Genomic DNA, 27,436 nt, shown 5'->3' on the forward strand with positions numbered 1-27,436 from the left:
TAGACAAATCAAGGTCAAGTCATCACAAAGTACCAACGGGGTAAAAGCGATTCAAGGTCATAACAACTGGCGACGGAGATTTTTTTCTTTTCTATATTGATTGATCCAGAGCAAAATGTCTGTACCATTGGATGACCTTAAAACTATTCTTCAAATGCAGCAAGCACAAAATGATGCAAATCAAACGAAGCTTTTGGATGCACTGGCGCGAATGCTCTCATTACATTCGTCCTCAACTTGTCAATCAGATAAGTATGAAAGCATCGTAAATTCTATTTCTGAATTTCATTTTGATCCCGAAGCTGGTGTCATTTTCAGTTCGTGGTCTCACCGTTGTGAAGACATTTTTCGCGTCGAATGCTCACATCTTGACGACGCAGCTAAAGTACGCTTACTCTTAAGAAGACTTGGAACACAAGAATACAATAAATATGTGAATTTTATCTTACCACAAAATCCACGAGATGTATCATTCAAAGATACAGTCCAGATTTTATCTGATATTTTCGATGAACAGTCCTCATTATTTAATACTCGCTATAAATGTTTCCAAATAACAAAATCTCCAGAGGACGATTATCTCACGTATGCGTGGAAGGTAAATCGACAGTGCGAACGCTTCAAAATAAACGACATCACAGCGGACCAATTTAAGTGCTTGATTTTTATATGTGGTCTAAAGAATGAAGAAGATTCAGATGTCCGTACCAGGATGTTGGCACGCATTGAACAAGAATCGAATATGACATTACAAATGGTCACAACTGAATGTCAGCGGTTACTTAATCTCAAGCATGACACTGCGATGGTGCAACAGAAGGGTAAACCTTCCGATTCTGATTCAATTAATGCGCTCCGATCCATAAAATCATCGAAACAAAACAATACAAGCATGAAACAACCTGCCAACCCCCCATCACCATGCTGGTTCTGCGGAGCATGACATTTTGCAAAATTCTGTCCGTTTAAGAATCATAAATGCCGCAAATGTCATCGCATTGGCCACAAAGAAGGTCACTGTTCGTTAAATAAACGCGAGACTAAATATCGTAGTGAAAATTCGAAGCAACGATCAAACAGTCGAATTAAAACCACGTTTACAACCTTTAAAGTTGGATTTAAAAGTAGGCGGAAATTTGTTAGTAAACGAAAAACCTATACGACTTCAATTGGACACTGCCTCTGATGTTACGTTGATCTCAAAGAATACATGGCACAAGTTAGGATGCCCATCCATCCGACCGACGGAACATGTCTCTCGAAATGCTTCAGGAGACATAGTGAAGTTGACAGGAGAGGTTCTATGCAATGTTCAACTTATGGGAAGTAAATTTACAGATGTTTGTTATCTAACAAATCGACACGATTTAGATTTATTGGGATTAGATTGGATTGCGCATGTTGATACCTTGAATAAATTATTAGATGAGGTATGTTCTCATAATGTTTCCTATGAGTTTGTCCAAATCCCTAATGATATTTCTAAATCGAATGCCTCCGATGAATCATCCTCTCTGGATATTAACGAATTAAATGCTTCTAATGAAACATGTTCTCATAATCTTTCTGAATCAAACAATTCAAATGTTATGTGTCCTCACGATGATTCCAAATCGAAGACTTCAGACAAAGTATGTGCCGGTGAGGCTTCGGAATCTCATGTACTTCATTCTAATGTTATGTCTACACCAAAGTCTTCTGTTTCCTCTCAATTGTCGTCCGTATCTTACATAAACCATCTTTGACAAAAACATGCATGTGTATTTCAAAACAAACTGGGCTGTTGTAAATTCACCAAAGTATCCTTATCATTAAAGAAAAATGCAAAGCCCATTTTCAGACCGAAACGACCAGTGGCTTATGCTGCTCTGTCAGTCGTTGACCAAGAATTGGACAGGTTAGAAGCACTAGGTGTCATCGAGCCAGTAAATTATTCCTCGTGGGCTGCCACCATATTGGTCTTGAGAAAAGCAAATGGAACTGTTCGCATGTGCTGACTTTTCCACTGGTCTGAATAATGCTCTAGAAGATCACACGTATCCACTTCCCATACAGGAAGATTTATTCATCAAACTAAATGGAGGAAAGTATTTTGCTAAAATTGACCTTGCTGACGCATATCTTCAGATAGAAGTCGATCCAGCCTCCCAACCATTACTGACGATTAACACCCACAGGGGCCTTTACCAATATAAGCGTTTACCTTTTGGTGTGAAACCAGTACCAGCTATTTTTCAACAAGTAATGGACACTATGTTGGCGAATTTGCCAGGAGTCGCTGTCTATTTGGATGGTGTAATCGTTACAGGTTCCAGTAAGTCCGAGTTATTCAATCGACTCGATACTGTTTTAACCAAAATATCTGAGTGTGGATTCTATCTAAAAGAAGAGAAGTATACATTTTTCATGAACTCGGTGAAATATCTTGTTGTTGTTTTCGACAAAAATGGACGACGCCCGGATCCGGAAAATGTACGAGCTATCCAAAATATGCCTCCTCCATCTAATGTAGCAACTCTGCGTTCCTTCCTTGGTCTTATCAGTTATTACAGTAATTTCTTGCCACAATTGCATCGCCTCCGAGCACCCATGAACCAATTATTATCCAGTAATGTAAAATGGAATTGGTCCACTAAGTGTCAAAAATGTTTTGACGAAGTAAAGTCATTATTAACGTCGGATCTACTTCTTACATATTTTGATCACTCGCCGGAAATCGTTGTTGCTGCAGATGCTTCTGACTATGGTATCGGTGCCGTCATATCCCATAAGTTTCCAGATGGCAAAGAGAAGGCTATCGCACATGCTTCCAGAACATTGACTTCGGCAGAACGCAAGTACAGTCAAATTGAGAAAGAAGGATTGGCATTAATTTTTGCAGTAAAAACGTTTCACAAGATGCTGCATGGCAGAAAATTTACCTTAATCACTGATCATAAACCCCTATTATTAATTTTCGGATCTAAGAAAGGTATACCAGTTTATACCGCAAACCGCCTCCAACGATGGGCTACGATGCTATTGGGTTATGATTTCGTTATCAAATACGAATCTACCTCTGATTTTGGCCATGCTGATGCATTATCTAGACTAGACAGATCAAGGTCAAGTCATCACAAAGTACCAACGGGGTAAAAGCGATTCAAGGTCATAACGACCACAAATATTAATTAACGCCTGTTTAAATGGAATTGGCTCACACGCCATCTTTACCGTGCGTCACTTCGCTTCACTCTCTTCTCTCCACTTACTTTGCTTCGTCCCTCTGATTGCCTGCCCATACCAATGAGTGCATGAAATATACATATTCTAAATTCATTTTCGTATTTGTCTTATTCAATTCCTTTATTCATTGACGCGGATTAAGTCGATGATTATATATGAGGATAGACGATATGTGTACTTCCATGACATTTATACGATGCAATTGGAGTCAGATCCCGGGCAACTAAAAGAGTTACGACGCCTCGTAGTGAAAGCCGAGACTTTGGAAGCCACAAAATCAGTAGCCCTTCTGACAACTAGGTCAACAATAAACATAGGAGCATAGAACGTCAGGACGATGTGGCAGACTGGAATCCTCGTTCAAATAGCCGTGGAAACGAGGAAATACAACCTGTCACTCAATGGATGAAGTGAAACTTATAGGACGCAATATGGACAGAAAAGAATATCTCCAGGAGGGGTGTTGGTGTGTTTCTGGTCATGAAGAAGAAAATCCATCACATGCACAATTGGTTGCATTGATATCCTGATCTCAAAACAAAGATTTGAGGTCAAATATTGGCAATATGGAAGCTTAATCTGAAGTCCTACTCACTGCCTTCTCGTGATATTAGTGTCGTCGACGAAATTGAGGACGAGAAGCGAATGTCCGGCGCTCTAACCGAGTTGGCGGATATGGTGGATTGACCTAGAGGAGTTGGAAAACCCTGATTATAAACCAATGATGCACACGGGCTCCAGTATCTTAAGGGAACAAATGGAGTATGAACCCTTAGAAAACCACCTGTTTCGGTCTGGGCACCTAGACACTATTCCAACCCACACACAAATCAAATTAATGAAACTCACTACTAGGAATATTATTCTTGCTTCAATTAGCATTCAGACAAATTACATTCACAATCATTTGATAGCATTCATTTTCATTTTTTAATATACTACGTCACTTATCTATTCTCTTCTATTCTCACTTTGTGTATTCTTACTTTTCAACTTATACAACAGTTCGCCTGTGGTGGAAATCTGTTCTACCACCGACTACGAATACTGAAACAGTCTTTCTGAAACCATGTATGCAATTCAAACCAGTCTCCTTCAACGTTCGCACACTAAATGAGATCGGGCAACAGATAGGGTTGGCTGTCTTTAGAAAGTTTTAATATCGGCGTCTGATGTCTATCCGAGACCCTTATTCAAGACTCTACTAAAGTACTGCAAGTTCACTTTCCATCTGTCACTTCGAAGAGCTTGCCTCACGTGAGTTTATCTGGGGACCCTGTGGTATCTTCGTCTGGTTTTGCTGGCGTTGGTGTTTCATTAAGCGCTAGAGCTGAGGCAGCACTGAATGATTGGATTCCTAATGACAGTCGGTTATGTCCTGTTAAACTAGAAAGCTCCATCAAAGTGAGTAGAAATCAGTATAAGAAATGATGTGCTTTCGTCATCTCTGCATACACTCCGACATATTGCAAGCCGAATGCGATCAAAGATAAGTCCTACCACCTGTTAAGTGTTGTTCTGTAGAAAATACATCCGACAGATATTGTAGTACCAATGGGAAACTTGAAGGCACAGATCAGGTGTCTAGGCACGGAAGAGAGTTGGGTCGATGAGGACTTGTTGGTCGCAGGTCAGATAACGGTAACCATCTACTGCAACTGTGCGCAGATCACAACCTATTTCCGGCTAGAGCTAACTACTGGCACAGTCATCGCCGATGTGCCACTTGGCGTCCTCCCTCTGCATCTGAAGCCTGGACTCAGATTGATCACATCGCGATCAGCTATCGTTGGTGTGATATTGTGCAGGACTACTGCTCCTTTTGGAGTACCTATCTAGACTCTAATCATGCCCTTGTCCAGACAGCACAAACTCATCAGTTTAAAAGAATTAAAAATAACTTCTAATCAAAAATATTACACATATAACTTTGCATAAAATCAGTAACGAGGACGCCTACCGCATATAGGCATTTGTAACGAATATTCTAGCATGTAGTGTTGAGATGAATCCTAAGATGTTATGTTATTTACAGGATAATACTGGTTGTAACGTTGATTTGGGAGAAGCACTCAGAATTTCGAAAGGAAAGTGGGCTCATGAGGACAAGAATAAGTTGTCCTTTGTTATTAATAATGTCGACCTACCTTAAATTGATATTAAGCACTTTAATGGACAGCCTGTTCAGTAACACCATTTTGTTAGGCAGGTTACTAGCTTCATAGTAAGCAAATTGTCCAACGAGAGTCAACAGTAATTATATTTGTTTTACTTTAATAAACGAGAAAACAGGTGGGGACAATTAATGTACTTTAGTCCAAATCTATAGAATATCTTGTTAAAATATGAGGACCATACGCTGAATACTTCATTCGCGAATTCCCATCATTTACCCTCCAGTTCATGATTCCTTTCTATTTTCGCTTCTGTTCTCTTCAACTCGATCTTCTTAGCCTTCTGCTACCAGGTTTTTCACTTCGGATTGGTGTTACATACTTCTAATGTATGTCGACATAAGCAACATACACCACAATACTACTGTAAAGGATAAGCCAGGACAGCCATTGAAACTTGCATCTCCTTGCCTTGTTGTTTGGATTATGACAGAGTGGGATAGATTCTGTATGATATATATTGAAGGGAACGTCTGATTGCCCGTAAACTAAGTGTAAATTGGCTTAATCGTAAATCTGTTTGGTGCTCAGTAGATGATATGGCTGACTTCACAATCAAGTTACGTAACGCATATAACACTGAGACAAGTGGGATGTGTGTCCAATGTAAACTGTACAGCTAATGTGGAAATAGTTGTGTCACGTTTACTACTGGATTTACAGGATAGGTGGGAAGAGGTTGTCGACAAAACCATGATGACAGTTGTATATCATGTTGTTTTTGGAATCTCTAGGACGTGGCCTGTTATAGTGACAGTTCTTATAGTGTGTATAGTGTTTTGGAATGTTAACTGATCTAATCTGTAACATTATTATTCTTATTTGTTTATAGATATGGGAAGATGAGTATTTAAAATGGAATGAACCGGAATTCGGAAATGTAAGAACTTTGCGTGTACCAGCTGAGCAAGTATGGACTCCAGATACTTACGTATTTAATAAGTAGGCAAATTTTCTGTATATTATTTTTCATAGTAAATAAATAATACACATAGGGAAAACTTTCAGTGAGTTTTCAGTTAATGCCCATCTCTACTGAACGCTACTTTCCTAGAATTTGTTCACCTGATTTCATGGGACTGCACCTCCTGACGTTGCTCCACTGACTTGTGGATTAGACCTTTAGATCAAAGGCTCCGGATGTGACCCCTTAAGATAACCACCTGTTTGGATTTGAACACCTGGACAGTATTCCAGCCTTCACACCAATCGAATGACTTATGACTTAGTAGAATTCCATATTTTTTGTTTTGTTTTTCAAAACTATGAGTTTGTCAATTAAATGTACTTACATATCAGTTTGTACATTTCATTAATGGGACTTGGTCCATATATTCTGTAATTCTAAACAAGAAATATTTATTAGTCACTTAACTGATAAATGACTTATGGTAATGAACACTTCTAAGGAGTCTCATACTAGGACGAAACGATCGTCCAGTGCTTCCAGGTTTTCCATGGTGGTCTAACTTCAATTGACTCATGAGCTAAACTATTAAGTTACTATAATATCCATACAACGCCTCTCTGATTATATTTTGATTTATGGTTTAATATTAAAATTATTTGTTGATGATATGTCTTTTTATCTACTGAAAGTAAACATATGAGTTATTATTGCTTTAAATGAACTCTTAATTGAAAATTACTAAGGAAAAAGAAAACATATATATTGACTATTTGTCATACTTGGACAATATAGTTGATTGAAACTAAATTCCGAGCTTAGTTGCTATTTCATAACAATAAAACTTCATTGAATGTATTGAAATGTCTTTTCATTTTGGAATTTATTCACAGAACTCAACCTTCTTGCTGTATGAATAAAGAGGGTATAAAAACACTCATGATCTTGTAGCAGTAAATAAGTCCTCAATAGCTCTGTAAGTCTTCGATATTGGATGCTGACCACAATAGTTTCATTAAAGAGAGCAAGAACAAAGAATGGTGCAGAATAATATGAATTCATTTTATTTCGTTAGGTTCTCATCAGCTGCTTACAACCTAAATTACTTGAAATTCAAAATCATTACAGATATTGACATATTTATATATAAGAGGGTGATTAAAGATGAATAAATGTATCATGGTGTAGCGAAGATTCCGATAAAGTTAATGAGGTCACAAAATTTTTGTCTCGAATAAATAGAGTTTGAGAGGGAAAGTTCCAGAACATTGAAATAGTGATTAGAACTCATGAAAATAGATTAATGGTAATAAAGAAAATATGAATTGAAATCAATCATTTATGTATGATGTAATTTAAAAGAGTTGAAGTAATGACGCAATAAATTAATAGAGAAATAAATGAATAAAAAGGTAGGTTATTGTTACCAAGGTGAAGAAAGATTTATTACTGTCTCTTTTTGTATACATAGATCTGGTTTTAGACGTTTGATTGCTATCGCTTCGGCAAATTTCAAAACGTTGGAGTTTGATTGTATGTGAATCACAATAGTTTCAATGGACTCATGCAGCTGAAGGCGTTCAGTGATCTATCCGCATTAGATCACGAGTGAGTACGCCATGCTCAACTTCCCCTGCAATCGCTAGCCAGTTTAGATCAGTCGCATCTCGATATATTGATAGCCTATCAAATATAACTTCAAACCTCCTCGCTTCTGTCTTTTGATTTCACTGAGTGGGCACGATTCATTTATAGAATCTGTTACTAGTTGAAGTGTTATCAAACTATAAATACAGGTGGCATCTTCAATCTCTAGTAGTGAAACCTCTTTGGTTTAAAGAGAAATCTTAGACTAATTATTAAGTTCCAATATAAATTTGATGAGAAGGTTCTAAGCAGCTTTATATATATATAATCATGTAGTAAGCTTTAGAATATTGACCAATTGAATAACTGTTGACTCTATTAACAAAGTGTGGGGAAGATTTGTAGCTCAGGTGGATGGATTTGATGGAGTTTTGTTCTCTGAGCTGGATGGTTCGGTCGTGGAGCTTTCATTGTTCTCCTAAACAACATCATCAGCACCAAACCATCCAGCTCAGAGAGCAAAACTCCATCAATAATCAAGTGTACTTATCAAACTATAATTTATCTTTTTATTACAGTGCTGATCATACAAATTCTGGTTTTCTAGAAGGTGTCTATGTTTTAATTCATAGTTCTGGTAAAGTATCATGGCCAATTCCAGTTCAATTAAAAACATCATGTAAAGTCGATATTACATTATTTCCATTTGATCATCAAAATTGTGAAATACAATTTGGATCATGGATGTATACATCTGATTGGATTAAATATAAATTTCAAACGGATCAACATAATAAATCAACAACAATGAAAAATTGGAAATACTCTAAAAAATTATCATCTTCTTTAGTATCATTATTGTCAAATACTTCGAATCGACATTTAACTACAGAAAGAAGAGATCATGACGAAATAGGACAAGATGACCTTGATAATAATAATAATAATAATAATAATTTTGAGGAAGATTATCTGACTAGAAATGCATTAGATACATCATCTTATTGGGATAGTACAGATTGGATGCTGAAACATGCTATATTATCCTATACTCATCGATCTACTGATACATTGACTGTTTGGAAACCAACCACAAGTATATTAAACATTCAGTTTCATGATAATAAATTGGACACTAGACAAACAGACTTAGTATTAAAACTATTCTTACAAAGAAGAAGTTTTTTCTACATTTGGAATATTGTCGTACCATGTATACTATTAACATTGCTTACATTAATCACATTTTGGACCCCAATTGATTCAGGTGAAAAAGTTACTTTAGGTTTATCAGTATTTTTAGCATTTTCTATGTTTATGATGTTGATAGCTGAACGTGTACCGCCAACAGCCAAAAATATTCCACTTATAGGTGAGTGATATTGATTTGTTTTCAGTTTTATTCATGAGTAACAATTTATCAAGTACTTTTTGTACCTGTTTGGATAGCATCAGTACAACTCCTTGTGTATGTGGAGCATTTTCTTCTTTATGGCCAGAGTATAATCGTTGTTGTGTGTTTCACTGATTCCAAGCAAATTCAGGTTTTATCTCTTCATTTCTGCAACAATTTGGAAGACTCTCTCGATCTCTCACATTCTACGAGCATTCCATGTACCTAAATTAATGGTTGCTCTGGTTTTCAGAAGGAGCATCAGCCTCGTGACTTCCGAAGAAAATCAGTTTTTAACATAAGGCGTCATAACTCTTCTAAAATGATGACAGTGTTTAGATGGTTTGAATTATTTTTTCTGGCTAGCGTTTTTCCACTGAGTTAATTTTCTACGGGATGGGGTAGCTAACCCCATGCCAAACCCTTCTCCTTTATCCGGGCTTTGGACTGACAGTAGCACCAGGTGTGCTCCAGGCGTAGTTATAAAGGGTGACATTTTATAAATAATGTAAGTAACATAGTGGTTTTTGGAGATTCACACACTCTACACATATTAATGAAAATTTTTCTATTCTTTTCATTGCATTTTACTATCACCCGTCGTCAAATAAAATTAATAGTTTTAAAAATGACCTTACTGATTATTACTGCTGTCCGACATTATTGCCGCAGTTATTGTGGTATCGATGCCTGTTGGTGAAACTTTAAGGTTATGATTAGAAATATTTAAGAATAAATGAGTGGTTAACTTTGTTTCAAAATGTATGCTCAATTGTAAAAGAATACACTGTTTGTCAATTGTATGAATTTGGTAATTAGCTATAAATGGTACATTGTTGTAGTCGAATTTGTTGGAATCCATCTATCATAAACTGTTTTGATTGAATGCTCAAAGTGGCACTGTTATATCAGAATTTAGTATTGAAAGAAATTCTATCAGATGATCTCACGCCCCCTGGTACAGCCGAGAGTGGGAAGAGTCAGTACTCCCTTTCCAAATGCTCTCACATGGCCACGTGCATACAACCACTGACGAGGAAGTCCTGCTCACTGTCTTCTCGTGGTATTACTATTGTTTACGAAATCGAAAGGACGAAAAACGAATGTCCAGAGCTTAAACTGGGTTGGTGGGTATGGAGGGTTGACTTGCGGGAGTTGGAAAACCCTGATTTCAAAGCGATGGTGCACATGGGCTCCAGGATCCTGAAGGGACAAGTGGGGTATGAACTAATGGTTGGTCACCAACTAACTTAGGCCTGCATCTCCTGACGTTGCTTCACTGATTTGTGAATTAGAATTTTAGGTCAAAGGCTCGGGTTGTGGCCCCCCGAGTAAACTGCCTGTTTTCGTTTGGGCACCCGGACAGTATCCCAGCACTCACACAAACCGAGTGATTTATGTGGCGCATATATATTTGGTGCCTCCTTGTACCAATGTTTATGTGTTTGAATAAATAAATAAGATAGTATCGCTATCGTGAAATATAATATCATAATCTAGGAAAAAAAGGTTACGCCAATGCCATTTGGTACAATGGGCTGTTAATGGACATTGAGATGAAGAGTAGTATCACGTTTCTTACATGAAATCAGTATAGGCGTTGTGGAAATTATTACGTTTTTGATTGAGATCATGAACCGATTGATGTAAGACCACCGTTGGAAACCTGGGAGCACTGTTTCGTCCTATTTTGAGATTCCTCAGTAGTGTGCATCCACGATCCTGCTCGCGGGATTCAAACCCAAGCCCTCCAGTCTGGTGAGCGAACGCTTAACCTACTGGACCACTGAGCCGGCATCCAATGGTGTTAGTGTTCAACATTATGTCCATTATGTGTCCGTTATGCCGACTGTAGTTGACAAGTATTGTGACAACAAGAAAACTGGTAAAAAATACGTACATATAATTTCACTATCAAAAGAAAGAGAGATTATATATATCATCCAAATTAAGTTCGAAAAAATTGTTGACGATGACAAGTTTCCCGTCGATAGAGACAGATTTCGAATCAAAACAGTGATTATTGTATCTAAAGGTTGATAAAGTTAAAAAATACACAAGGATAACATTATTTTCTCTCTAACAATTTCAATGAATTTTTTCAGTGTATTACTCCGATTAACAGTCAAACGACTCACATTATTATTATTGGGTTGTTGTGAGCACCTGGGGTTTTCTAATATGCTTCAAGGTTCTTCGGCTAATAAGTGTGATATCGGAAGCAGTGTCGAGCTGCAGGCGGGCATGGTGACCGTCAACCTCGATAGTTACATATTTCCGTCGACTATGTCCTGATAATGTATGAGCTACCATTATTTGGCTGGTTGATGCATGGGGTTTGTTTCCCGGAATGAAATCGTGATGGACGATGATACATCTTTTTACAGCAAGATTCTTTATTTTCTTTCCACTAACATTTAGTACAACAGTAGCTTTTAGGGCAAAACTTCTTGTAATGCCACTCGCCGCATAATCAGCACGAGGATTGAGGCTGATTATGTATATGAATGGTGTGAATAGTCCACCAGGGTGCTTGGTACCTGTGTGGTTACGTCACAGGATTGAGCTATACTAATCAAATTGTGGCATTAAAGTCTATATGGTGTCTGGTTCTCCTATGAAGCGGGATTGGACTGCACTACTCGGGTTATAGAATTTCAGTCTGGGTGATATCTGGCTCTCCTGTAAGTGGGATTGAGCCGTACTGTTTGGATTGTCACGTGGAAGTCTGGATGGTGTCTGGTTCTCCTGAAAACCAATGTAAAATTACACTGACCCATAAGGGTATTTTATATATTAATAATAACTGTATTCAGTAGTAAACGCACTTCTATTTTCTACAGTATTCTCGACTAGGTGGTTTAATTGTTGGCTACATAAACAGCCCGACCGAAGCTGTTACCTTGACGCGGTGGTCGAGCTTGCCTATCGTGATGACCCAACCGAGCTATATTGGCTGGAACATATATTCCTGTAGGTTCTACCATGCCAGGCAGGTCGATTGGAGAACGGTAAGACTAAAAGCAGCAACTCAAGGTCTGAGGGCGAAGTCGTACTGCTGACTGTAGAGGGGTGTGACAGCAGTAAGGTGTTTCCTTCGGACAACCAGCACCAGCAGCGATGCTGCCTTCTCACGAGGGGTGGGGTTGGAAAAGGTCAACCCTAAAAATGTCACACCTCACCTCATCTTACGGATTTCCATCTCCGGCGATAAGGCCCTTTGAAGAACGGAGCTAACACGTCAAGAACCTCCCACACAAAGGCCTTACGCGACCGGCCTCAAGCAGTTGTCCCCTGGGCTCTGCGGTCACGCTCCAAGGCCGTTAAGGCCGACATTAATCCGAATCCCTTTTCAGGTTCCTCAAGAAATACCCTTCCATGGTGTGGGCAGCCGTGGTGTGATATCAGCCCGCATACCCGTAACAGCACACGATACCAAGTTGGTCACATTCAAATCCTTCTTACACTTCCTAACACCTTTCTTATCTCCATGACTAACCCTCCTCACGTCTCTTTATCACCTCGCACCGCTAGGGCAAACGATTCGGGTACGTGGAACGCTATTCCTGGTCTCCTGAAACCACGTTCTAAACTACACGTAGGAGCTTTTAACGTCCGAACACTGTGCCAAATAGGACAGCAAGCTTCCTTGGCTAGGACTTTAGAATCCCACGCCATCGATGTGTGCTGCGTCTCCGAAACGCGCATACAGGATCCGAGTAGTGTCATTTATTTGACCTCACCATGTCAAAATAAAAAAAGCAACTCGATTCACACTTCGTGTATCTGGAAGCCCCGATTCTGCTTCCCATGGCCTCGCTGGCGTAGGTATAGCATTGAGTCCTAGGGCAGAACTAGCTCTCTTAGACTGGATCCCAGTAGACATTCGTTTGTGCGCTGTCCGACTGAACGGAACAGTAAGGATCCGAAAAGATAGGGACACTCGTCTTTGCCTCTTCGTCGTCTCTGTCTACTCTCCCACTGACTGCAGCTCAGATGATGTAAAAGATGAGTTTTACATAAAGTTTTCCGACATTCTCCGAAAAGCTAGGCGCTCTGATGTAGTAATAATGGCTAGTGACTTTAATGCTCAAGTAGGCAAACTAAGAGAACGGGAGAGACCCCTGGGTGGATCTTATAGTAGTGTGGCTCAAAGAACAGATAATGGCGACCGTCTGTTGTAGCTATGCTCAGATAACCGCCTGTTCCTTGCAAATACTAACTTTCGGCATAAGGAAAAACATCTTTTAACATGGCGACCCCCTAATTCGTCCCAACGTTGGACCCAAATATATCACATCGCTATCAGCAACCGGTGGAGGGGCTCGACAGAAGACTGTCGCTCATTCTGGAGCACATGCTTAAATTCAGATCATGCTTTAGTACGAGCGCGTATTTGCCTGCGTCTTACCGGACGTAGGAAAGACGCTGCAAGGAAACCTCTTGGGGGCCTACTTAATGATATTTAAGCTAAGAGTATGTTTCAGGAACAACTAGGAAAACAGTTAGGCAGCCATGTATGTGATGCCCACCCCGAGGCAGCATGGAATGATATCCGAAAAGCTGTGGAAACAGCAGTGATATCTGCTAGTACGGTAACCCGTAAGGTTAGAGAGAAACACTGGATCTCAGCAGCATCTATCGCACTGATAGATGCTTGGAAACTCATTCCATCTGGCTCTGAACATAACGAAGAGCGAAGTCAGCTTAAGCGCAAGCTGACAAGAAGTCTACGCAATGATCGTGAACAGTGGTGGGTAGCGAAAGCAAGAGATGGAAAAGGCAGCGGCAATAGATAATAGCAGACAATTGTTCAGACTCGTTAGGAAAACCGGTATTAGGAATCCGACTGTTAGCGAAACACTCTGAGAGAAAGATGGACATATTATTCATTCTCAATCCAGGAGATTGGATCGACGGACAGAACACTTTAGGGATCAGTTCAACTGGCCTTCAGCCACACTTCGGTTTCCTACGATCTCCAGTCGACCTGAATGGCAAGTTAATGTAGGTCCTCCGACTCTTTACGAAGTCGAAAAATCTATAGGAAATCTGAAGAGAGGGAGAGCAGTAGGTCCTGATAGGTTTACTCCTGAGATTTTTAAGGATGGTGGTCTAGTATTAGCAGTGAAATTAACTGAGGTCTTGGGTAGAATCTAGGAACTGGATGTAATCCTATCTGACTGGTCTCAATCACTGATCGTGCCAGTCTATAAGAAAGGATAAAAGTCCTCTTGTGACAATCACAGAGGAATCAGTTTGGCTAAGATAGTGTCTAAAATATTAGCTTCAATAATACTTCGACGCCTAACCAAAGCACATGAAGAACAGACTAGAGAAAATCAGGCTGGTTTTCGACCTGGACGTGGTTGTATAGATCAGATATTCACACTACGTCAGGTTCTAGAACATAGACACACATTCAGACGCCCCATAATTGCAGTATTTCTCGACCTTAAGGCGGCATTTGACTCTGTTGATCATAAGGTTCTATGGCAGTGTTGTCACTGAAAGGAGTACCAAAGAAGTACATTAACCTTATAAAGGCTCTCTACTCGAACACAACTGGTAGAGTGAGAGCTTATGGCAAATTGTCATCAGAATTGATTACCTCAAGTGGTGTTCATCAGGGCTGTCCACTATCTCCATTCTTGTTCAACTTTGTCGTCGACGTACTTTTAGAGATAACACTTTCCTCGTCTAGATTTCCAGGGGTTGAACTTCTACCTGGAGGTTCACTTGTTGACTTGGAATATGCTGATGACATAGTTTTATTTGGTGAAGACGCTGACAAAATGCAGAGTCTTCTGACCATTCTAAGCAACAATGCAAGCATGTTCGGGATGCGATTCTCCCCCTCGAAATGCAAAATGTTGCTTCAGGATTGGGTTGCATTGACACCCGAGCTGATGATAGGGAGTGAAGTAATTGAACGTGTCGATCGCTTCACTTATCTTGGAAGTCTCATCAGCCCTTGTTGTCTGGTGTGTGACAAAATCTCACCACGGATACAGAAGGCTCGACTAGCTTTGCCGACTTGCGTCATTTGTGGCGTAGGCGAGATATCCGTCTATCAACCAAAGGACGGGTTTACTGCGCAGCAGTTCGTTCCGTCCTACTTTATGACAGTAAAACATGGCCGATAAGAGTAGAGGATATTCGTAGGTTACTGGTATTTGATCATAGGTGTCTTCGAAGCATTGCTCGTATATCCTGGGACCATCGAGTAAGTAATGCAGTTGTTAGGAGACGGGTACTAATTAAGGATGGCAAATCAATTGATGACGTAGTGAAACTTCATCAGTTGAGATGGCTGGGACATGTGTTACGTATGTCCAACCACCGACTGCCTCGATGTGCGATGTTTTGTTGTATAGGAGCAGATTGGAAGAAAGCTAGGGGTGGCCAGACCAAAACATGGCACAAGTCCATGAAGTCACTGACAAGTGGACTGAGTCATGTTGGTAGGTGTAGACTACCTGGTTGGAGACCGCGAGATGATAGCAACTGATGGTTAGAGACCCTGAATTACATGGCTCAAAATCGTTTGCAATGGCGCAGGTTCATCCACTCTTTGTGTTCTGCCAAATTCTAATCTTCTAAATTCTTCATGTCCCTTTCTTTTTTCTCTTTCCAAATTTATTTCACTGGGTTATACTCCTTGAATAGCATCTTCAAACCCTAATGTTTCTGATTACAGCTTATAATTTTACTACATCTAGCACTACGGGATTTGAATCGACCACTGCATCTCCGTGCTAATGTGGTGTGGCAACTCGAACTGATGTACGTGCGTACGAAGTTCTACGTTGTTACTGACTGACTGGCATATACAGAAATCCGTAAAGATGTTCCTGTCCAGTCAGTGTACAGCAATGCATAATTGAAAAAAATATTGGTCCATAATGTTATCAAATATTCCAAATGAGTCATGGGAACTTCGAATTACATAAGACAATTATGTTGTCAGTGGCGTCAATTAAGACACGAGCTTTGGAGTAGATTCAGTTGGAGTTGCTATGTTATTGGAAGCTTCGATAAAATACTTATTGCTTTTTCTTATTTTTTCGACAACGCCCTACATGCTAAAAGATCCTTTCATTGATACTTCAAAACGTGGAATTGTACCGTTACCATTATTTTTATGCAAAAATATATTTCTAACCATATTCAATTTGTCGTCCTTTATTCCCCATGTGTAGGAGTGTATATGACTTCAGTAATGTCAATAACAACTGGAACAGTTGTTGTGTGTGTAATTGTCATTAATTTAGACGCCAAAGGTGAGAAGCTATCACGTGCACCAAAATGGTTGCGTCGTATCACACAGTTTAGTTTATTTCAATTATTCTACAAGGAAAATTGTTGTGATGTGAATGAATCAGCAGCTGTTTCATCGTTAGTAAGTCATAGTTGTTTTCATTTGATAATTAGATGCACAACTAACCTTCTAAACATTATCTGTTTATAGCTAATAGATGAAAAGTTAAAGGGTGATCAAGTTATTGTCATGTAACAGTTAATTTAATGCCTGGAAACCCCCTGGAGCTACTTCCGGTCCCAAACCCGGATAAAGGAGAAGGGTTGGGCGTGGGTTTATCGACCCCATCCCGTAGAATACTAACTTGTTAACAAATGCTAACGAGAAAAAAAATCATTCAAGCCATGAAATATTTTAATAGACAAGAAAATAAGTCCAGCGGTTTATTACCAATCGTTATTTATTATGGTGTTTAGTCATTTATTGTACTGAGCATATTGTAGCTTGATCAATGGGTGTGAATGGGAACTAAGAGCCAGTCAAACATAAGTGATCAATTTTTAATCAAAGTTGGATCTTGGATAGTAGCTGAACCCATGACGCGCGTTTCTTCTTATTTCAAATTCATTGGCTGACTATACTTATATTTTTGTGTTGATGTTTACTGCAGCGATCGAACCCAGCGTTTTTCGCTCCAAACGCCAACACCTTATCCACTTAGCTATTGAGTTTCAGTAGCCACTGACTTGTACATTTGGGCTGAGATTGATCAATATTCAGTCGTTAACATGAACAACGGTAAGATTGAAACCGTTATGATTGAATTATATTTCAACGACATTGCACAAGACAGTGGCTATTGGAACTCAGTAGCTAAGTGGATAAATTGTTGACATTTGAAATTTAAGACACTGGGTTCGATTGCCGTAGTAAACATCAACACAGTAATAGAAGTATACTCAGATGACGAGTCCTGCATGAGACTGTACTTCTATTCTGTAAATAAGTTATCTGGTTCATCTAATGATGTCATTCTTGTGACCCCATTCACATAAACATAGTTTATTATTTCAGCTAGAGCATTTCATTGCACGAAGTTTGATTTGTGTTAGATATATTTAAAATTATAAATCCTCTGACAATATGAGATATATTAAACTAATATGAATTTAGAATTTTTGCTTGATACACATGTACTACTCATATTACAATAACAATAATAATAAACAATTTATTAATATAAATAGTTGAGATCATGAGTCAGTTGAAGCTAGACCACAATGGAAAACCTGAACCCACTGGACGGCTATTTATTCCTACTGTAGGACTCCTCAGCAGTGCGCATCCAAGACCCCACCTCGCGGGTTTCGAACCCCAGAACCTATAGGTTTCGCGCGCGGGCGCTTAACCATTAGACCACTGAGCCGGCATCCAACGATATTAATGTCTAACTTCAACTAATCCACGAAATTGAGTGACACATTCACCATTGTCATCAGTGAGTTAATATCTCACAACAGACCCGTTTGAACTCCACTGATCACTACTTCTCACTAGAACTCCAAGATATACATCTTGAAGCCAGTCACTAGTGAGCATATGTTGATTAGTATCAGAAGGGGTTTTGTGGAGATTGAATCATGATCTCAACTATTGAAGTTACTACAATCTTCACAAAACCCCTTATGATATTAATTTAATAATTATTATTATAAACAACATTAAAATTGTTGTAATGAAATACTTTAAAGCATTTTCTGTCAAGACTTTAATTTATGAACGAGCCCCAAATGCCTTGGTACGGCCAAGAGTGGGCAGAGTCCGCTCTCCCTCTCGAAATGCGCTCACATGGCCACGCGTATATAGTCTCTGCTAGGGAAGTCCTACTCACTGCCTTCTCCTGGCATTACTGTTGTTTACGAAAATGAGAGGACGAAAAGCGAATGTCCGGCGCTTTAACCGGATTCCAAACCAATGGTGCACACGGGCTGCAGTATCTTGAGGGAACAAATGTGTATGAACCAATTGTTGATCACCGGCTTCCATGGGACTGCATCTCCTTACGATGTTCCACTGCCTTGTGGGCCAGACCTTCAGGTCGAAGGCTCGGGAGTGGCCCCCTAATAAAACCACATGCTTCGGTTTGGGCACCCGGGGAGTATCACAACCCTCACACATATCGAATGAGATTTGTACCAATGTTTATGTGTTGAAATAAATGAACGAACCAATCAAGTCTCGGATTTTATCGCGAAATTCACCTATCCATTTGGCTAAATAAAGTTTTGACATTATAACTGATATCAGTTCGTGATGAAAACCCTTAAATGTAACCTTAATCACCAATTATAAATCAACATCCTAATTCCTTATACACAAGTATCATAACCCTTATTTAATCCTAGTTACTAGGTGAACACTCTCAAGGTCATTTTAGCATCACTCAAAAATTTATACATAAGTTTTAGTTTCATTTGATTTACTCTTTTTATTTTAGATAGAAAACTTTTCAACCTTCAATTCGGTTCAAGAAAAAAAATTGTTAGAAATTGATTCTCAAATCAAACTACTTACAAAATTAAATGATTTACTTGTTATAAATAAAAGTTTCAACAAACAAATCAGATCTATCTATCATAATTATTTAAAGAAATCATATTTAAAAGATGAATGTTCATTGAATGGAACTTCTTTCAGTCCTATCTATTATCATAATATCATTGTAAATGAATCTAATCACCATGGAACTTTAATAGATTTATCAATACCATTAAAAGTAAAACCATTATCAACTATTCAAAGTATAACATTGAATAGAACCAATATAAATTCTCAAATTCATAAGGCGTATAAAGTTTATTCTTCTATGGAACGGGATTGTTTATTGAAAAATGATCTATCATCATCATCATCAATACTAAATCTTACTACTTGTAATGTTCATAGTAATAATAACCATTCCCAAAGTGAATATCAATTGAATTTGAAAAGTCAAGAAGATGTTAGAAATGAATTAATTAAATATGAATGGAAGGTGATAGCTAAAATAATAGATAGATTATTATTTATTACATTTGTTATTATTACATTAATTTGTTATATAACCATTTTTTTATGGCCGTTATTATCTGGTTCTACTGTTTTATATCGAAAAAATTAACTGTTAATTACTTACTTACGCCTGTTACTCCTCGTGAAGGAGCATAGGCCGCTCACTAGCATTCTCCATCTAACCCTTTACTAAGCAATCCTTTCTCGCTCTTTCCAGTTGTTATTCTTCCTTTCCATATCTGTTTCTATTTCCCAACGTAATGTGTTCTTTGACCTGCCTCTTTTCCACTTCCCTTCAGGATTCTAAGTGAGCACTTGCCTTGTTATACAGTTTGGTGATTTCCATAATGTATGTCCTATCCATTTCCAACGTCTTTTCCTAATTTCCTCTTCAGCTGGAAGCTGGTTTGTTCTCTGCCACAGAATGGTGTTGCTGATGATATCCGGCCAATGGATGTTGAGTATCTTGCGTAGATAATTGTTCATAAATTCTTGTACCTTTTTGATGATGGTTGTAGTAGTTCTCCGAGTTTCAGTTTCATACAGTAGGACTGTCTCGACGTTCGTATTGAAGATACTGACTTTGATATTGGTTGAAAGTTGTTTTGAGTTCCATATGTTCTTCAATTGTAGGAATGCAGCCCTTGCTTTGCCAATCCTCGCCTTTACGTCTGCATCCGGTCCTCCTTGTTCATCGGTAATACTTCCCAGATACGTGAAAGATTCCAAATCTTCCGGAGTTTCGCCATCAAGTGTGATTGGGTCAGTGTTCTCCGCATTGTATTTAAGGATGTTGCTTTTTCCTTTGTGTATGTTGAGGTCTACTGATGCAGAGGCTGCTGCTACACTAGTTGTCTTCATCTGCATTTGTTCATGTGTATGGGTTCGGAAGGCTAGGTCATCTCTGAAATCCTAATCGTCTAATTGGTTCTGGTCTGTCCGTCGTATTGCGTGCTTTCCCTCAGATGTCGAGGTCTTCATAATCTAGTCAACCACCAGAAGAAAGAGGAAAGGGGAGAGTAGACAGCCTTGTCTGACTTCTGTCCTTACTTGGAATGCATCTGTCAACTGTCCTCCATGCACGACTTTGCACTGTACTCCGTCGTATTAACCATTAACCATTTAACTTTTGTGATTATATTATTATCTCCTTCACATGTAATTAACTATTTCAAGTGATATTACAGTTTTCGAGATGGTGGAGATTTGTAGCTCAAATGGATGATTTTGATGGAGCTCTAAGAACAAAACTCTATCAAAATTACAGTTTTCTTCCCCATAATCATATGGAATTAGATGTTCAGACCAATTTTTCTTCTTCTTCTTCTTCTTCGAAATCCTAACCGTAACATCGATTTCTATTAAAGATTGAATTCTATTCGTATTCAGTCTATCTAGTTACATAATTTTTAACTCTCTGTAATATCTCGATTCTTCAGAGATTTATTATATTTTTAAGGGAGTCAAACATGCTGTTTTCATATTGTCTGCTTGAAACACTAGTCTTTAATATTTTACGTCTCTTTTTAAGTCATTCTTGATCGTACTTATTTGCGGCTCACATGTCTTCTCCACCGCGGGTCACTTCTCTTCGCTTCTCCAATATTTTGTCTGAATCAACGATGGTATGAAATATACGTATTCAAAAATTCATTTTCATATTCCGTTATTCACTAACGTGATTTAAGTCGATGATTATATACGAGGATTGGCGATATATATTTCGACAGCAATCATTCAATAACGAACATTCATACGATCTAATTGGAGTCAGACCCCGGTCCACTAAAAATCTTATGTATAGAAATGTTTTTTTACTGATAAAAAATCGCCTAGCAACTACTTGTTTTATCCTTTAATATATATTTTTTTATTTCAGACACATTAGAAATTGCTACTTTTGGGGAGACTGAAATGAAAAAAAAGACAGCCTTAAAAATACGAATAAGTATTCATCATTTGTTAAACCATATCACTATTCAACAATGCGATTACATGATTCATAGCATATTGTGTAGAGATTACTTAATTACTTACGCTTGTTACTCTTCGTGGAGGAGCATAGGCCACTCACCAGCATTCTCCATCCAACCGTGTCCTGTACAATCCTTTCAAGTCGTTATTCATCCATTTCATGTCGGCTATTTCACGATGTAATGTGTTCTTTGGCCTTCCTCTTTACCGCATTACATCAGGATTCTATGTTAGGGCTTGCCTCACGATGCTTGTAGCACTCCTAGAGCTACTGACAGTCCCAAACCTGGGTAAAGGAAGAGGATTGGGCATGGGGTTAGCGACCCCATCCCATAGAAAACTGACTCGCTAAAAAACGTTAGCCAGAAAAAACCAATTCAAACCATAGGGTTTATAGTCTTCTAATTAATATCACCTATTCGATTTAGAGAAAATCGAGTTTTTGAGTCTTTGTAAAAATTAAGTGGTGATAAAGAACATTCATTGTCATTTGGAGATCAGCAAAAAAAATGAAGGTTTCTCATTTTGCTATTACTAATTGTTATTATCTAGAACCTTAGATTCTTAATATACCGCATATAACTTGAGCACTCGAACGCTAAAGACCCCCAAGTCACAAATAAGAAAACAGCAATAAACTGGGGAAAGTGCTTATTTGACAAGAATCAAAATGTACGGAAAATCATGGGTATTTATAGATATTAGCGTTTGTTAAATCAACATTATAATTCAACCAATCCGAGAAGAGGCATGTTATGCTACTAACCAATAGTAGCTTTCCACGTTGATATTCCAGAAAGCTTCATTGCATTCTGATTGAATAGTACTCTTCGGCTCTTCTAGGACCTTTTTCATCAAAATCCATAGCAAGTTTGTGTGCAACAGTCTAAGGAATTATAAGCAAAGATGGGTAGTGGCTAGCAGTGGAATCCAGGATGTGCGTTCCGTCTTATTCGGGACTCATCAGCTGGATGTACCTGCACCGCAGATCCTATGTTCACTCTGGGACTCGAACTCAATATGAAAATTCAAGTAAACAATACCAAGTGAATTTAGTCTAGGAAATTGATTAGAAAATCTGTTTTATATGTAAATTATATCGTACAATGGGTTTTGAAAGAAGTAAACTATATCCCCTTTTTGTACAATTTTATTATAAACACTTTAAAAGCACTTCTATCAGTCTAAATTCACTTCGTATTGTTTTACTTGAATCTTCCCAATGTTATTTAGGAATGCAATTGGTCAGTCTGTTATTGGCATACATGCATACTATGCGTATTGCCTCGATATAGCCTTAATTCACAGCTTAATAAACAAAGATGGATAGTGGCTAGCGGTGAAATTCAGGGCGCGCGTTTCGTCTTATTTGGGACTCTTCATTTGGATGTACCTGCATCTCAGAGTTGATGTTTGAAGCGAATGGTACTGGGTTGGAGTCCCAGAGTGAACATTAACTCTGAGATGCAGGTACATCCAGCTGACGAGTCCCAAATAGAACGGAACGCGCATCTTGAATTCCACTGCTAGCTACTACTTCTGTCAGGCTGTTCGAAAACTTTAAGTCTGTACTACGGTAGTTACCTTTATGTGAAACTAAACTTTATTCGCATCTAAATATGTAGGGAAACTGAGATGTTTTTCCGTATTAAAATATTGTCATTATCGGGAAATGTAATCTTCTTGATCAAGGTAAAATGTGAGAAATCATGTATAGCATTTTTGAGAGATCCTGTACAAATTAAACGACGCAGCTATTAACTTCATTTTCAGTTCCAGTAGAAATCTTTTACCTTCGTCCTAACACTATTCCACTAGCGGTTATAACTTTTTCCTAACACCTTACTTAAAACTGAGACAATAAAAAGGAAACTTATTTGTCATTTGATCGTTTGTTTAATTATTTTTTTTAAAACCACGAATAAAGTAATCTATGACTCAAGACACATAACCAGCATGGGGATGATGGTCTGTCGCTGTCATTACGATAATTCTATGTGCTAGAACCTTGTAAAACGTCTCTCGACTGCATTGACGTAAAGGAACCGGTTACCATTCTCTACCATCGAGGTATCATGGTTTCAATTCACTACCCTTTGACATTCGGTAGTTACTTCCTGTAGGGTAATGCTAGAACAATACCCAAGTTTGCTTAGGATTCTTGTTTGGATATCAACATCTCGGGTGAATGCATGCTACAGACAAATACAAGGCATTCGAAATGATCTTCTGTCATGGAGAAAAACCTGAACATCTCATTCTCGGTTGACAACTCCTGAATGTCACACTCCATCATGTCCTGGTTCTTTAGTTATATCCATACATTGGTAACGGATGTTAAACAGAAATGACTGTTTTCCAAAGATTTGGGACAGGGTTTTAATCGTTTAATCAAAACTCAAGTCTCACGATTTCTTCGGAAGAACAAAGTTACCAGAGCGTTCGTATTCTGTCGTTACAAGTCTTCTTAAACGTATTTTGACTTTTGAAGCATCATCCAGTCTGCAGAGATCAATATGGAACAGATCTTCATATTTCTTGAATCATGAGTCGAAAGTAACACCTGTTAGATTGTCAAAGTTAAACTCATGGATGACATTAATGACGGAATATATATGTGTTACTTGCAGTGCACCAGAAGCTGGGTTTTGCTGGGACATGCACATTTTCTGCACAAGAGCTCCCATGATTCTTTCTCTTGACACTCCATATAGGCTCCCAGTTGTTTAAAAGAAAAGTTCATTGTAGATTTCTCCGTCTCCATTGACAAATCTTCTGACTTAACGTTTGTATAGATTTTATAACATCTAATAAGCCCAGGCTAGCTTGAACATGAGAGAAACGAAGTGTTACACGGAAAGAACGCTTTACTTCAAGGTTTGTTTATATGCAGAAAATCGAGGGTATTTATAGTATTTCAGATGGCCTTGGGCCTCTGAAGCTCTACCAACCATAAGAGAATAGGCAATCATCCAATCAGCAATGTGACTTCACTTTCTGGATATTTCTGAGAAACTTCTACTCAATACTGACTGAATAAGATGTTTCCTAGTGTTTCCAGAGCCCCTTTGGGTATTTTCGGTGGAATTTTCTGGGTCTTCCCAACGTTCGGGATTACAAATTCTGTGGCAAGGGATATAATTGAATCACATTCAACTGTTTGGTTATTCAGTATGTTTTTTTACTGATTTCGGCTGGGATAGAAATGTATATACAGACTAATATTTATTTATCAATCAACGCTCAGTGTTATTCCTGACTACATACAATTTCTAATTACAAGAATGATGAACATGATCTTCACTATATAATCATTGAATTATGAAACAAATCACGTACACATAGATCAGGTGAAAGTTGTTACACTTTGAACAGATCTTACACTAACAAACTCGAATTCACACAGAATACTAAAGCATCTTCAGAATATGATTAGACAATCGACTAGTGAAGGAGTATTTAAACTTTGTTTATTTCTAAGAATTTCAAATGTTTTCTTGAAGAAATTTCGATCAGACGGCAGAATGAAGCTACACAATCCCATTCTCTAGGATTTTCGACAATCCCGCCTGTGGGATTATAGTTGCGCACTGCTAAGGAGTCCCACGATATGACGAAACGGCCGTCCAGTGCTTTAGTGTCATTTGCTTCTAGGTAATGGTTCTACGCGGTTTCGTTTAGTAGATAGGATACATATTTGTACCAGCTCTAATTTTTATGGGTCGTTATAATTACATTTTAACAAATTCACATTACTTTTACCCACCTCAAATTTCTACCGCATTTTTTTAAATAGTCTTAAAACCGATACAAAAGTTGATCATTTTTATTAAGTGGATCTATTTCGTAGGTCATATGAAATGTGGAACATTTCATGAATATATTTTGAAACATAATGATTACCTAATGAAACAAAACTATTCACGAAAGCTTTATTTCGGTTTTAGTCATTCAGCATTCATACACATTGCGTGATGCAGCTAACATTAGGCATACTGAAGCTTATTAATTTATTGAATTTTCAGAATATAGTTTCTATGCTGTAATTCGTTTTGTCATTATTTATTTTCGATAATGTAGCTGCTACATTGACGTGATGAACCGATAAAGCTATATTGGCTGGATTACTTGTTCCTGTAATCCACTCATCCCAAGCAGGTCGGTTGGAGAACGGTAAGAGTAAAAGTAGCAACTTAAGATAGGAGAACGAGCTTGGACTGATGACTGTACAGGAGTGTAACGGCAGTAAGACGTTTTCATCAGATAACTGGTTTACATAGTGATGCTGTCTTCTCGCAATCGAGTCAATTTATTCACATTGTATGAGTGGTTTCCAGGTATTTTCTACTTTTATATGGATAATTGTACACTTTTGTTTTATCTTTCATGGCTGATCAACGTTGTTCGCGATAGTGATCAAGTACAGTATTAGACGTCATCGTAAACCATAGTGTGGTGTATGCTACTTATTTCGACATAAGTAGTAGGTAACGTCGTTCACAAGTGTAATGTCTGGCAGCACAAGGTTGAAAAGATCAAATCGAAGAGAACGGAGAGTGATTGTTATTGTAATGAAGGAACAATGAAATTTGGGACGATTGATAAAGGATTTGCAAATGAAGTATTAAACGTATGGTCTTCACATTTTATGAAGGAACTCCCGGAGTGAACATCAACTCTAGGATGCAGGTACATCCAACTGACGAGCCCCAAGTAGGACGAAACACGCGTTCTGGATCAGACTGTTAGTTACCATCCATCTCTGCTTATAATGCTTGTTAATCAAGGTAATATCGAGGCAATCCACACCGGGTGCACATAAACATATACCAATAAAACACTGATCAATTGCAGACCTAAACATCAATAGGAATAATAAAAAAAACAATACAAAAAATGAGTTGTTTTGTGGATGATTACCATTAACATCACCGTTGTCACTAGCCCCTCAAAGTATGTTCTTAGAATATCTAATTGACTAAACCTATTGAAGAGGAAATAACTTTATATCCAAAATGTTTCATTTTTACTAGGCTTTTATTTTATTTTTTAGAGAATCTCTTGTAACTCATAATGAATATATTCACTAAGTGAGTTAGCAGTTCAAGTTACTTTGTATAGATTAAATACCTACGGTTTAAAAACTTTTACATATCTGGGCAGCATCATTGATGAACACGGTGGATTCGATGCAAATGTGAAGGTGCGGATCAGCAAAGCAAGAGCAGCATATCTACATTCGAATAACACCCTGAACTCAAAACAACTGTCAACCAACACCAAGGTCAGAATTTTCAATACAAATGTCAAGGCAGTTCCACTGTATGGGGCGGAGACCTGGAGAACTAAGAAAGCTATCATCCAAAAGATAAGTGTTTATTAACAGTTGTCTACGCAAAATACTTCAGATCCGTTGGCCAGGCACTATCAGCAACAACCTACTATGGGAGAGAACAAACTAGATTCTAGCGGAGGAAGAAATCAAGACGAAGCGCTGAAAGTGGATAGGACACACATTGAAGGAAGCACCCAATTGAGTCACAAGGCAAGCCCTCACTTGGAATCCTCAAGGCCGAAGGAGAGGAGGAAGACCAAAGAATACATTACTATAAGAAATGGAGACAGACATGAGCAACAATTGGATAGAACTAGAAAGGGATACCGAGGACAGAGTTGGTTGGAGAATGCTGGTTGGCGGCCTATGTTTCATTGGAAGTAACAGGCGTAAGTAAGTAAATGCATACGGTAAAGAAAAGCCCTAACGACTGAGGAAAAGTGCACACATGATCTGTAGTAATAGATACACGAAGGTCTTATCATTTGAAATTGATCAAAGTGTGGATAATGTGTTACTAGATGGTCTA

General features: G+C 38.3%; 2 protein-coding genes across 4 annotated transcripts in view; one reads left to right on the top strand and one right to left on the bottom strand.

Moving 5' to 3' along the window:
- CLEC-57 (cholinergic receptor, nicotinic) overlaps positions 1–21,437 on the top strand; it is a 34,424-nt gene extending 12,987 nt beyond the window's left edge. The window contains exons 3-6 of one of the 2 annotated variants that reach the window (XM_051215236.1): positions 6,232–6,341; positions 8,472–9,265; positions 16,489–16,688; positions 19,045–21,437. In XM_051215236.1, the coding sequence (XP_051068431.1) occupies positions 6,232–6,341; positions 8,472–9,265; positions 16,489–16,688; positions 19,045–19,707 (1,767 nt within the window). In that variant the 3' untranslated portion in view covers positions 19,708–21,437. Of the gene's footprint in view, positions 1–3,845; positions 6,342–8,471; positions 9,266–16,488; positions 17,711–19,044 lie in introns of those variants that run through there. The other variant, XM_051215237.1, reaches the window with a different exon arrangement.
- A 45-nt stretch (positions 21,438–21,482) lies between these two features.
- Positions 21,483–27,436, bottom strand: part of MS3_00006984 (uncharacterized protein) — a 30,875-nt gene continuing 24,921 nt past the window's right edge. Inside the window, exons 7-8 of one of the 2 annotated variants that reach the window (XM_051215238.1) lie at positions 21,636–26,428; positions 21,483–21,507 (exon numbers count right to left, since the gene is read on the bottom strand). The gene's annotated coding sequence lies outside the window, so the exon portion shown is untranslated. Of the gene's footprint in view, positions 21,508–21,635; positions 26,429–27,436 lie in introns of those variants that run through there. The other variant, XM_051215239.1, reaches the window with a different exon arrangement.

Source organism: Schistosoma haematobium, chromosome 2, assembly GCF_000699445.3.
Source record: "Schistosoma haematobium chromosome 2, whole genome shotgun sequence".
In the NCBI taxonomy this organism is placed as follows: Eukaryota; Metazoa; Platyhelminthes; class Trematoda; order Strigeidida; family Schistosomatidae; genus Schistosoma; species Schistosoma haematobium.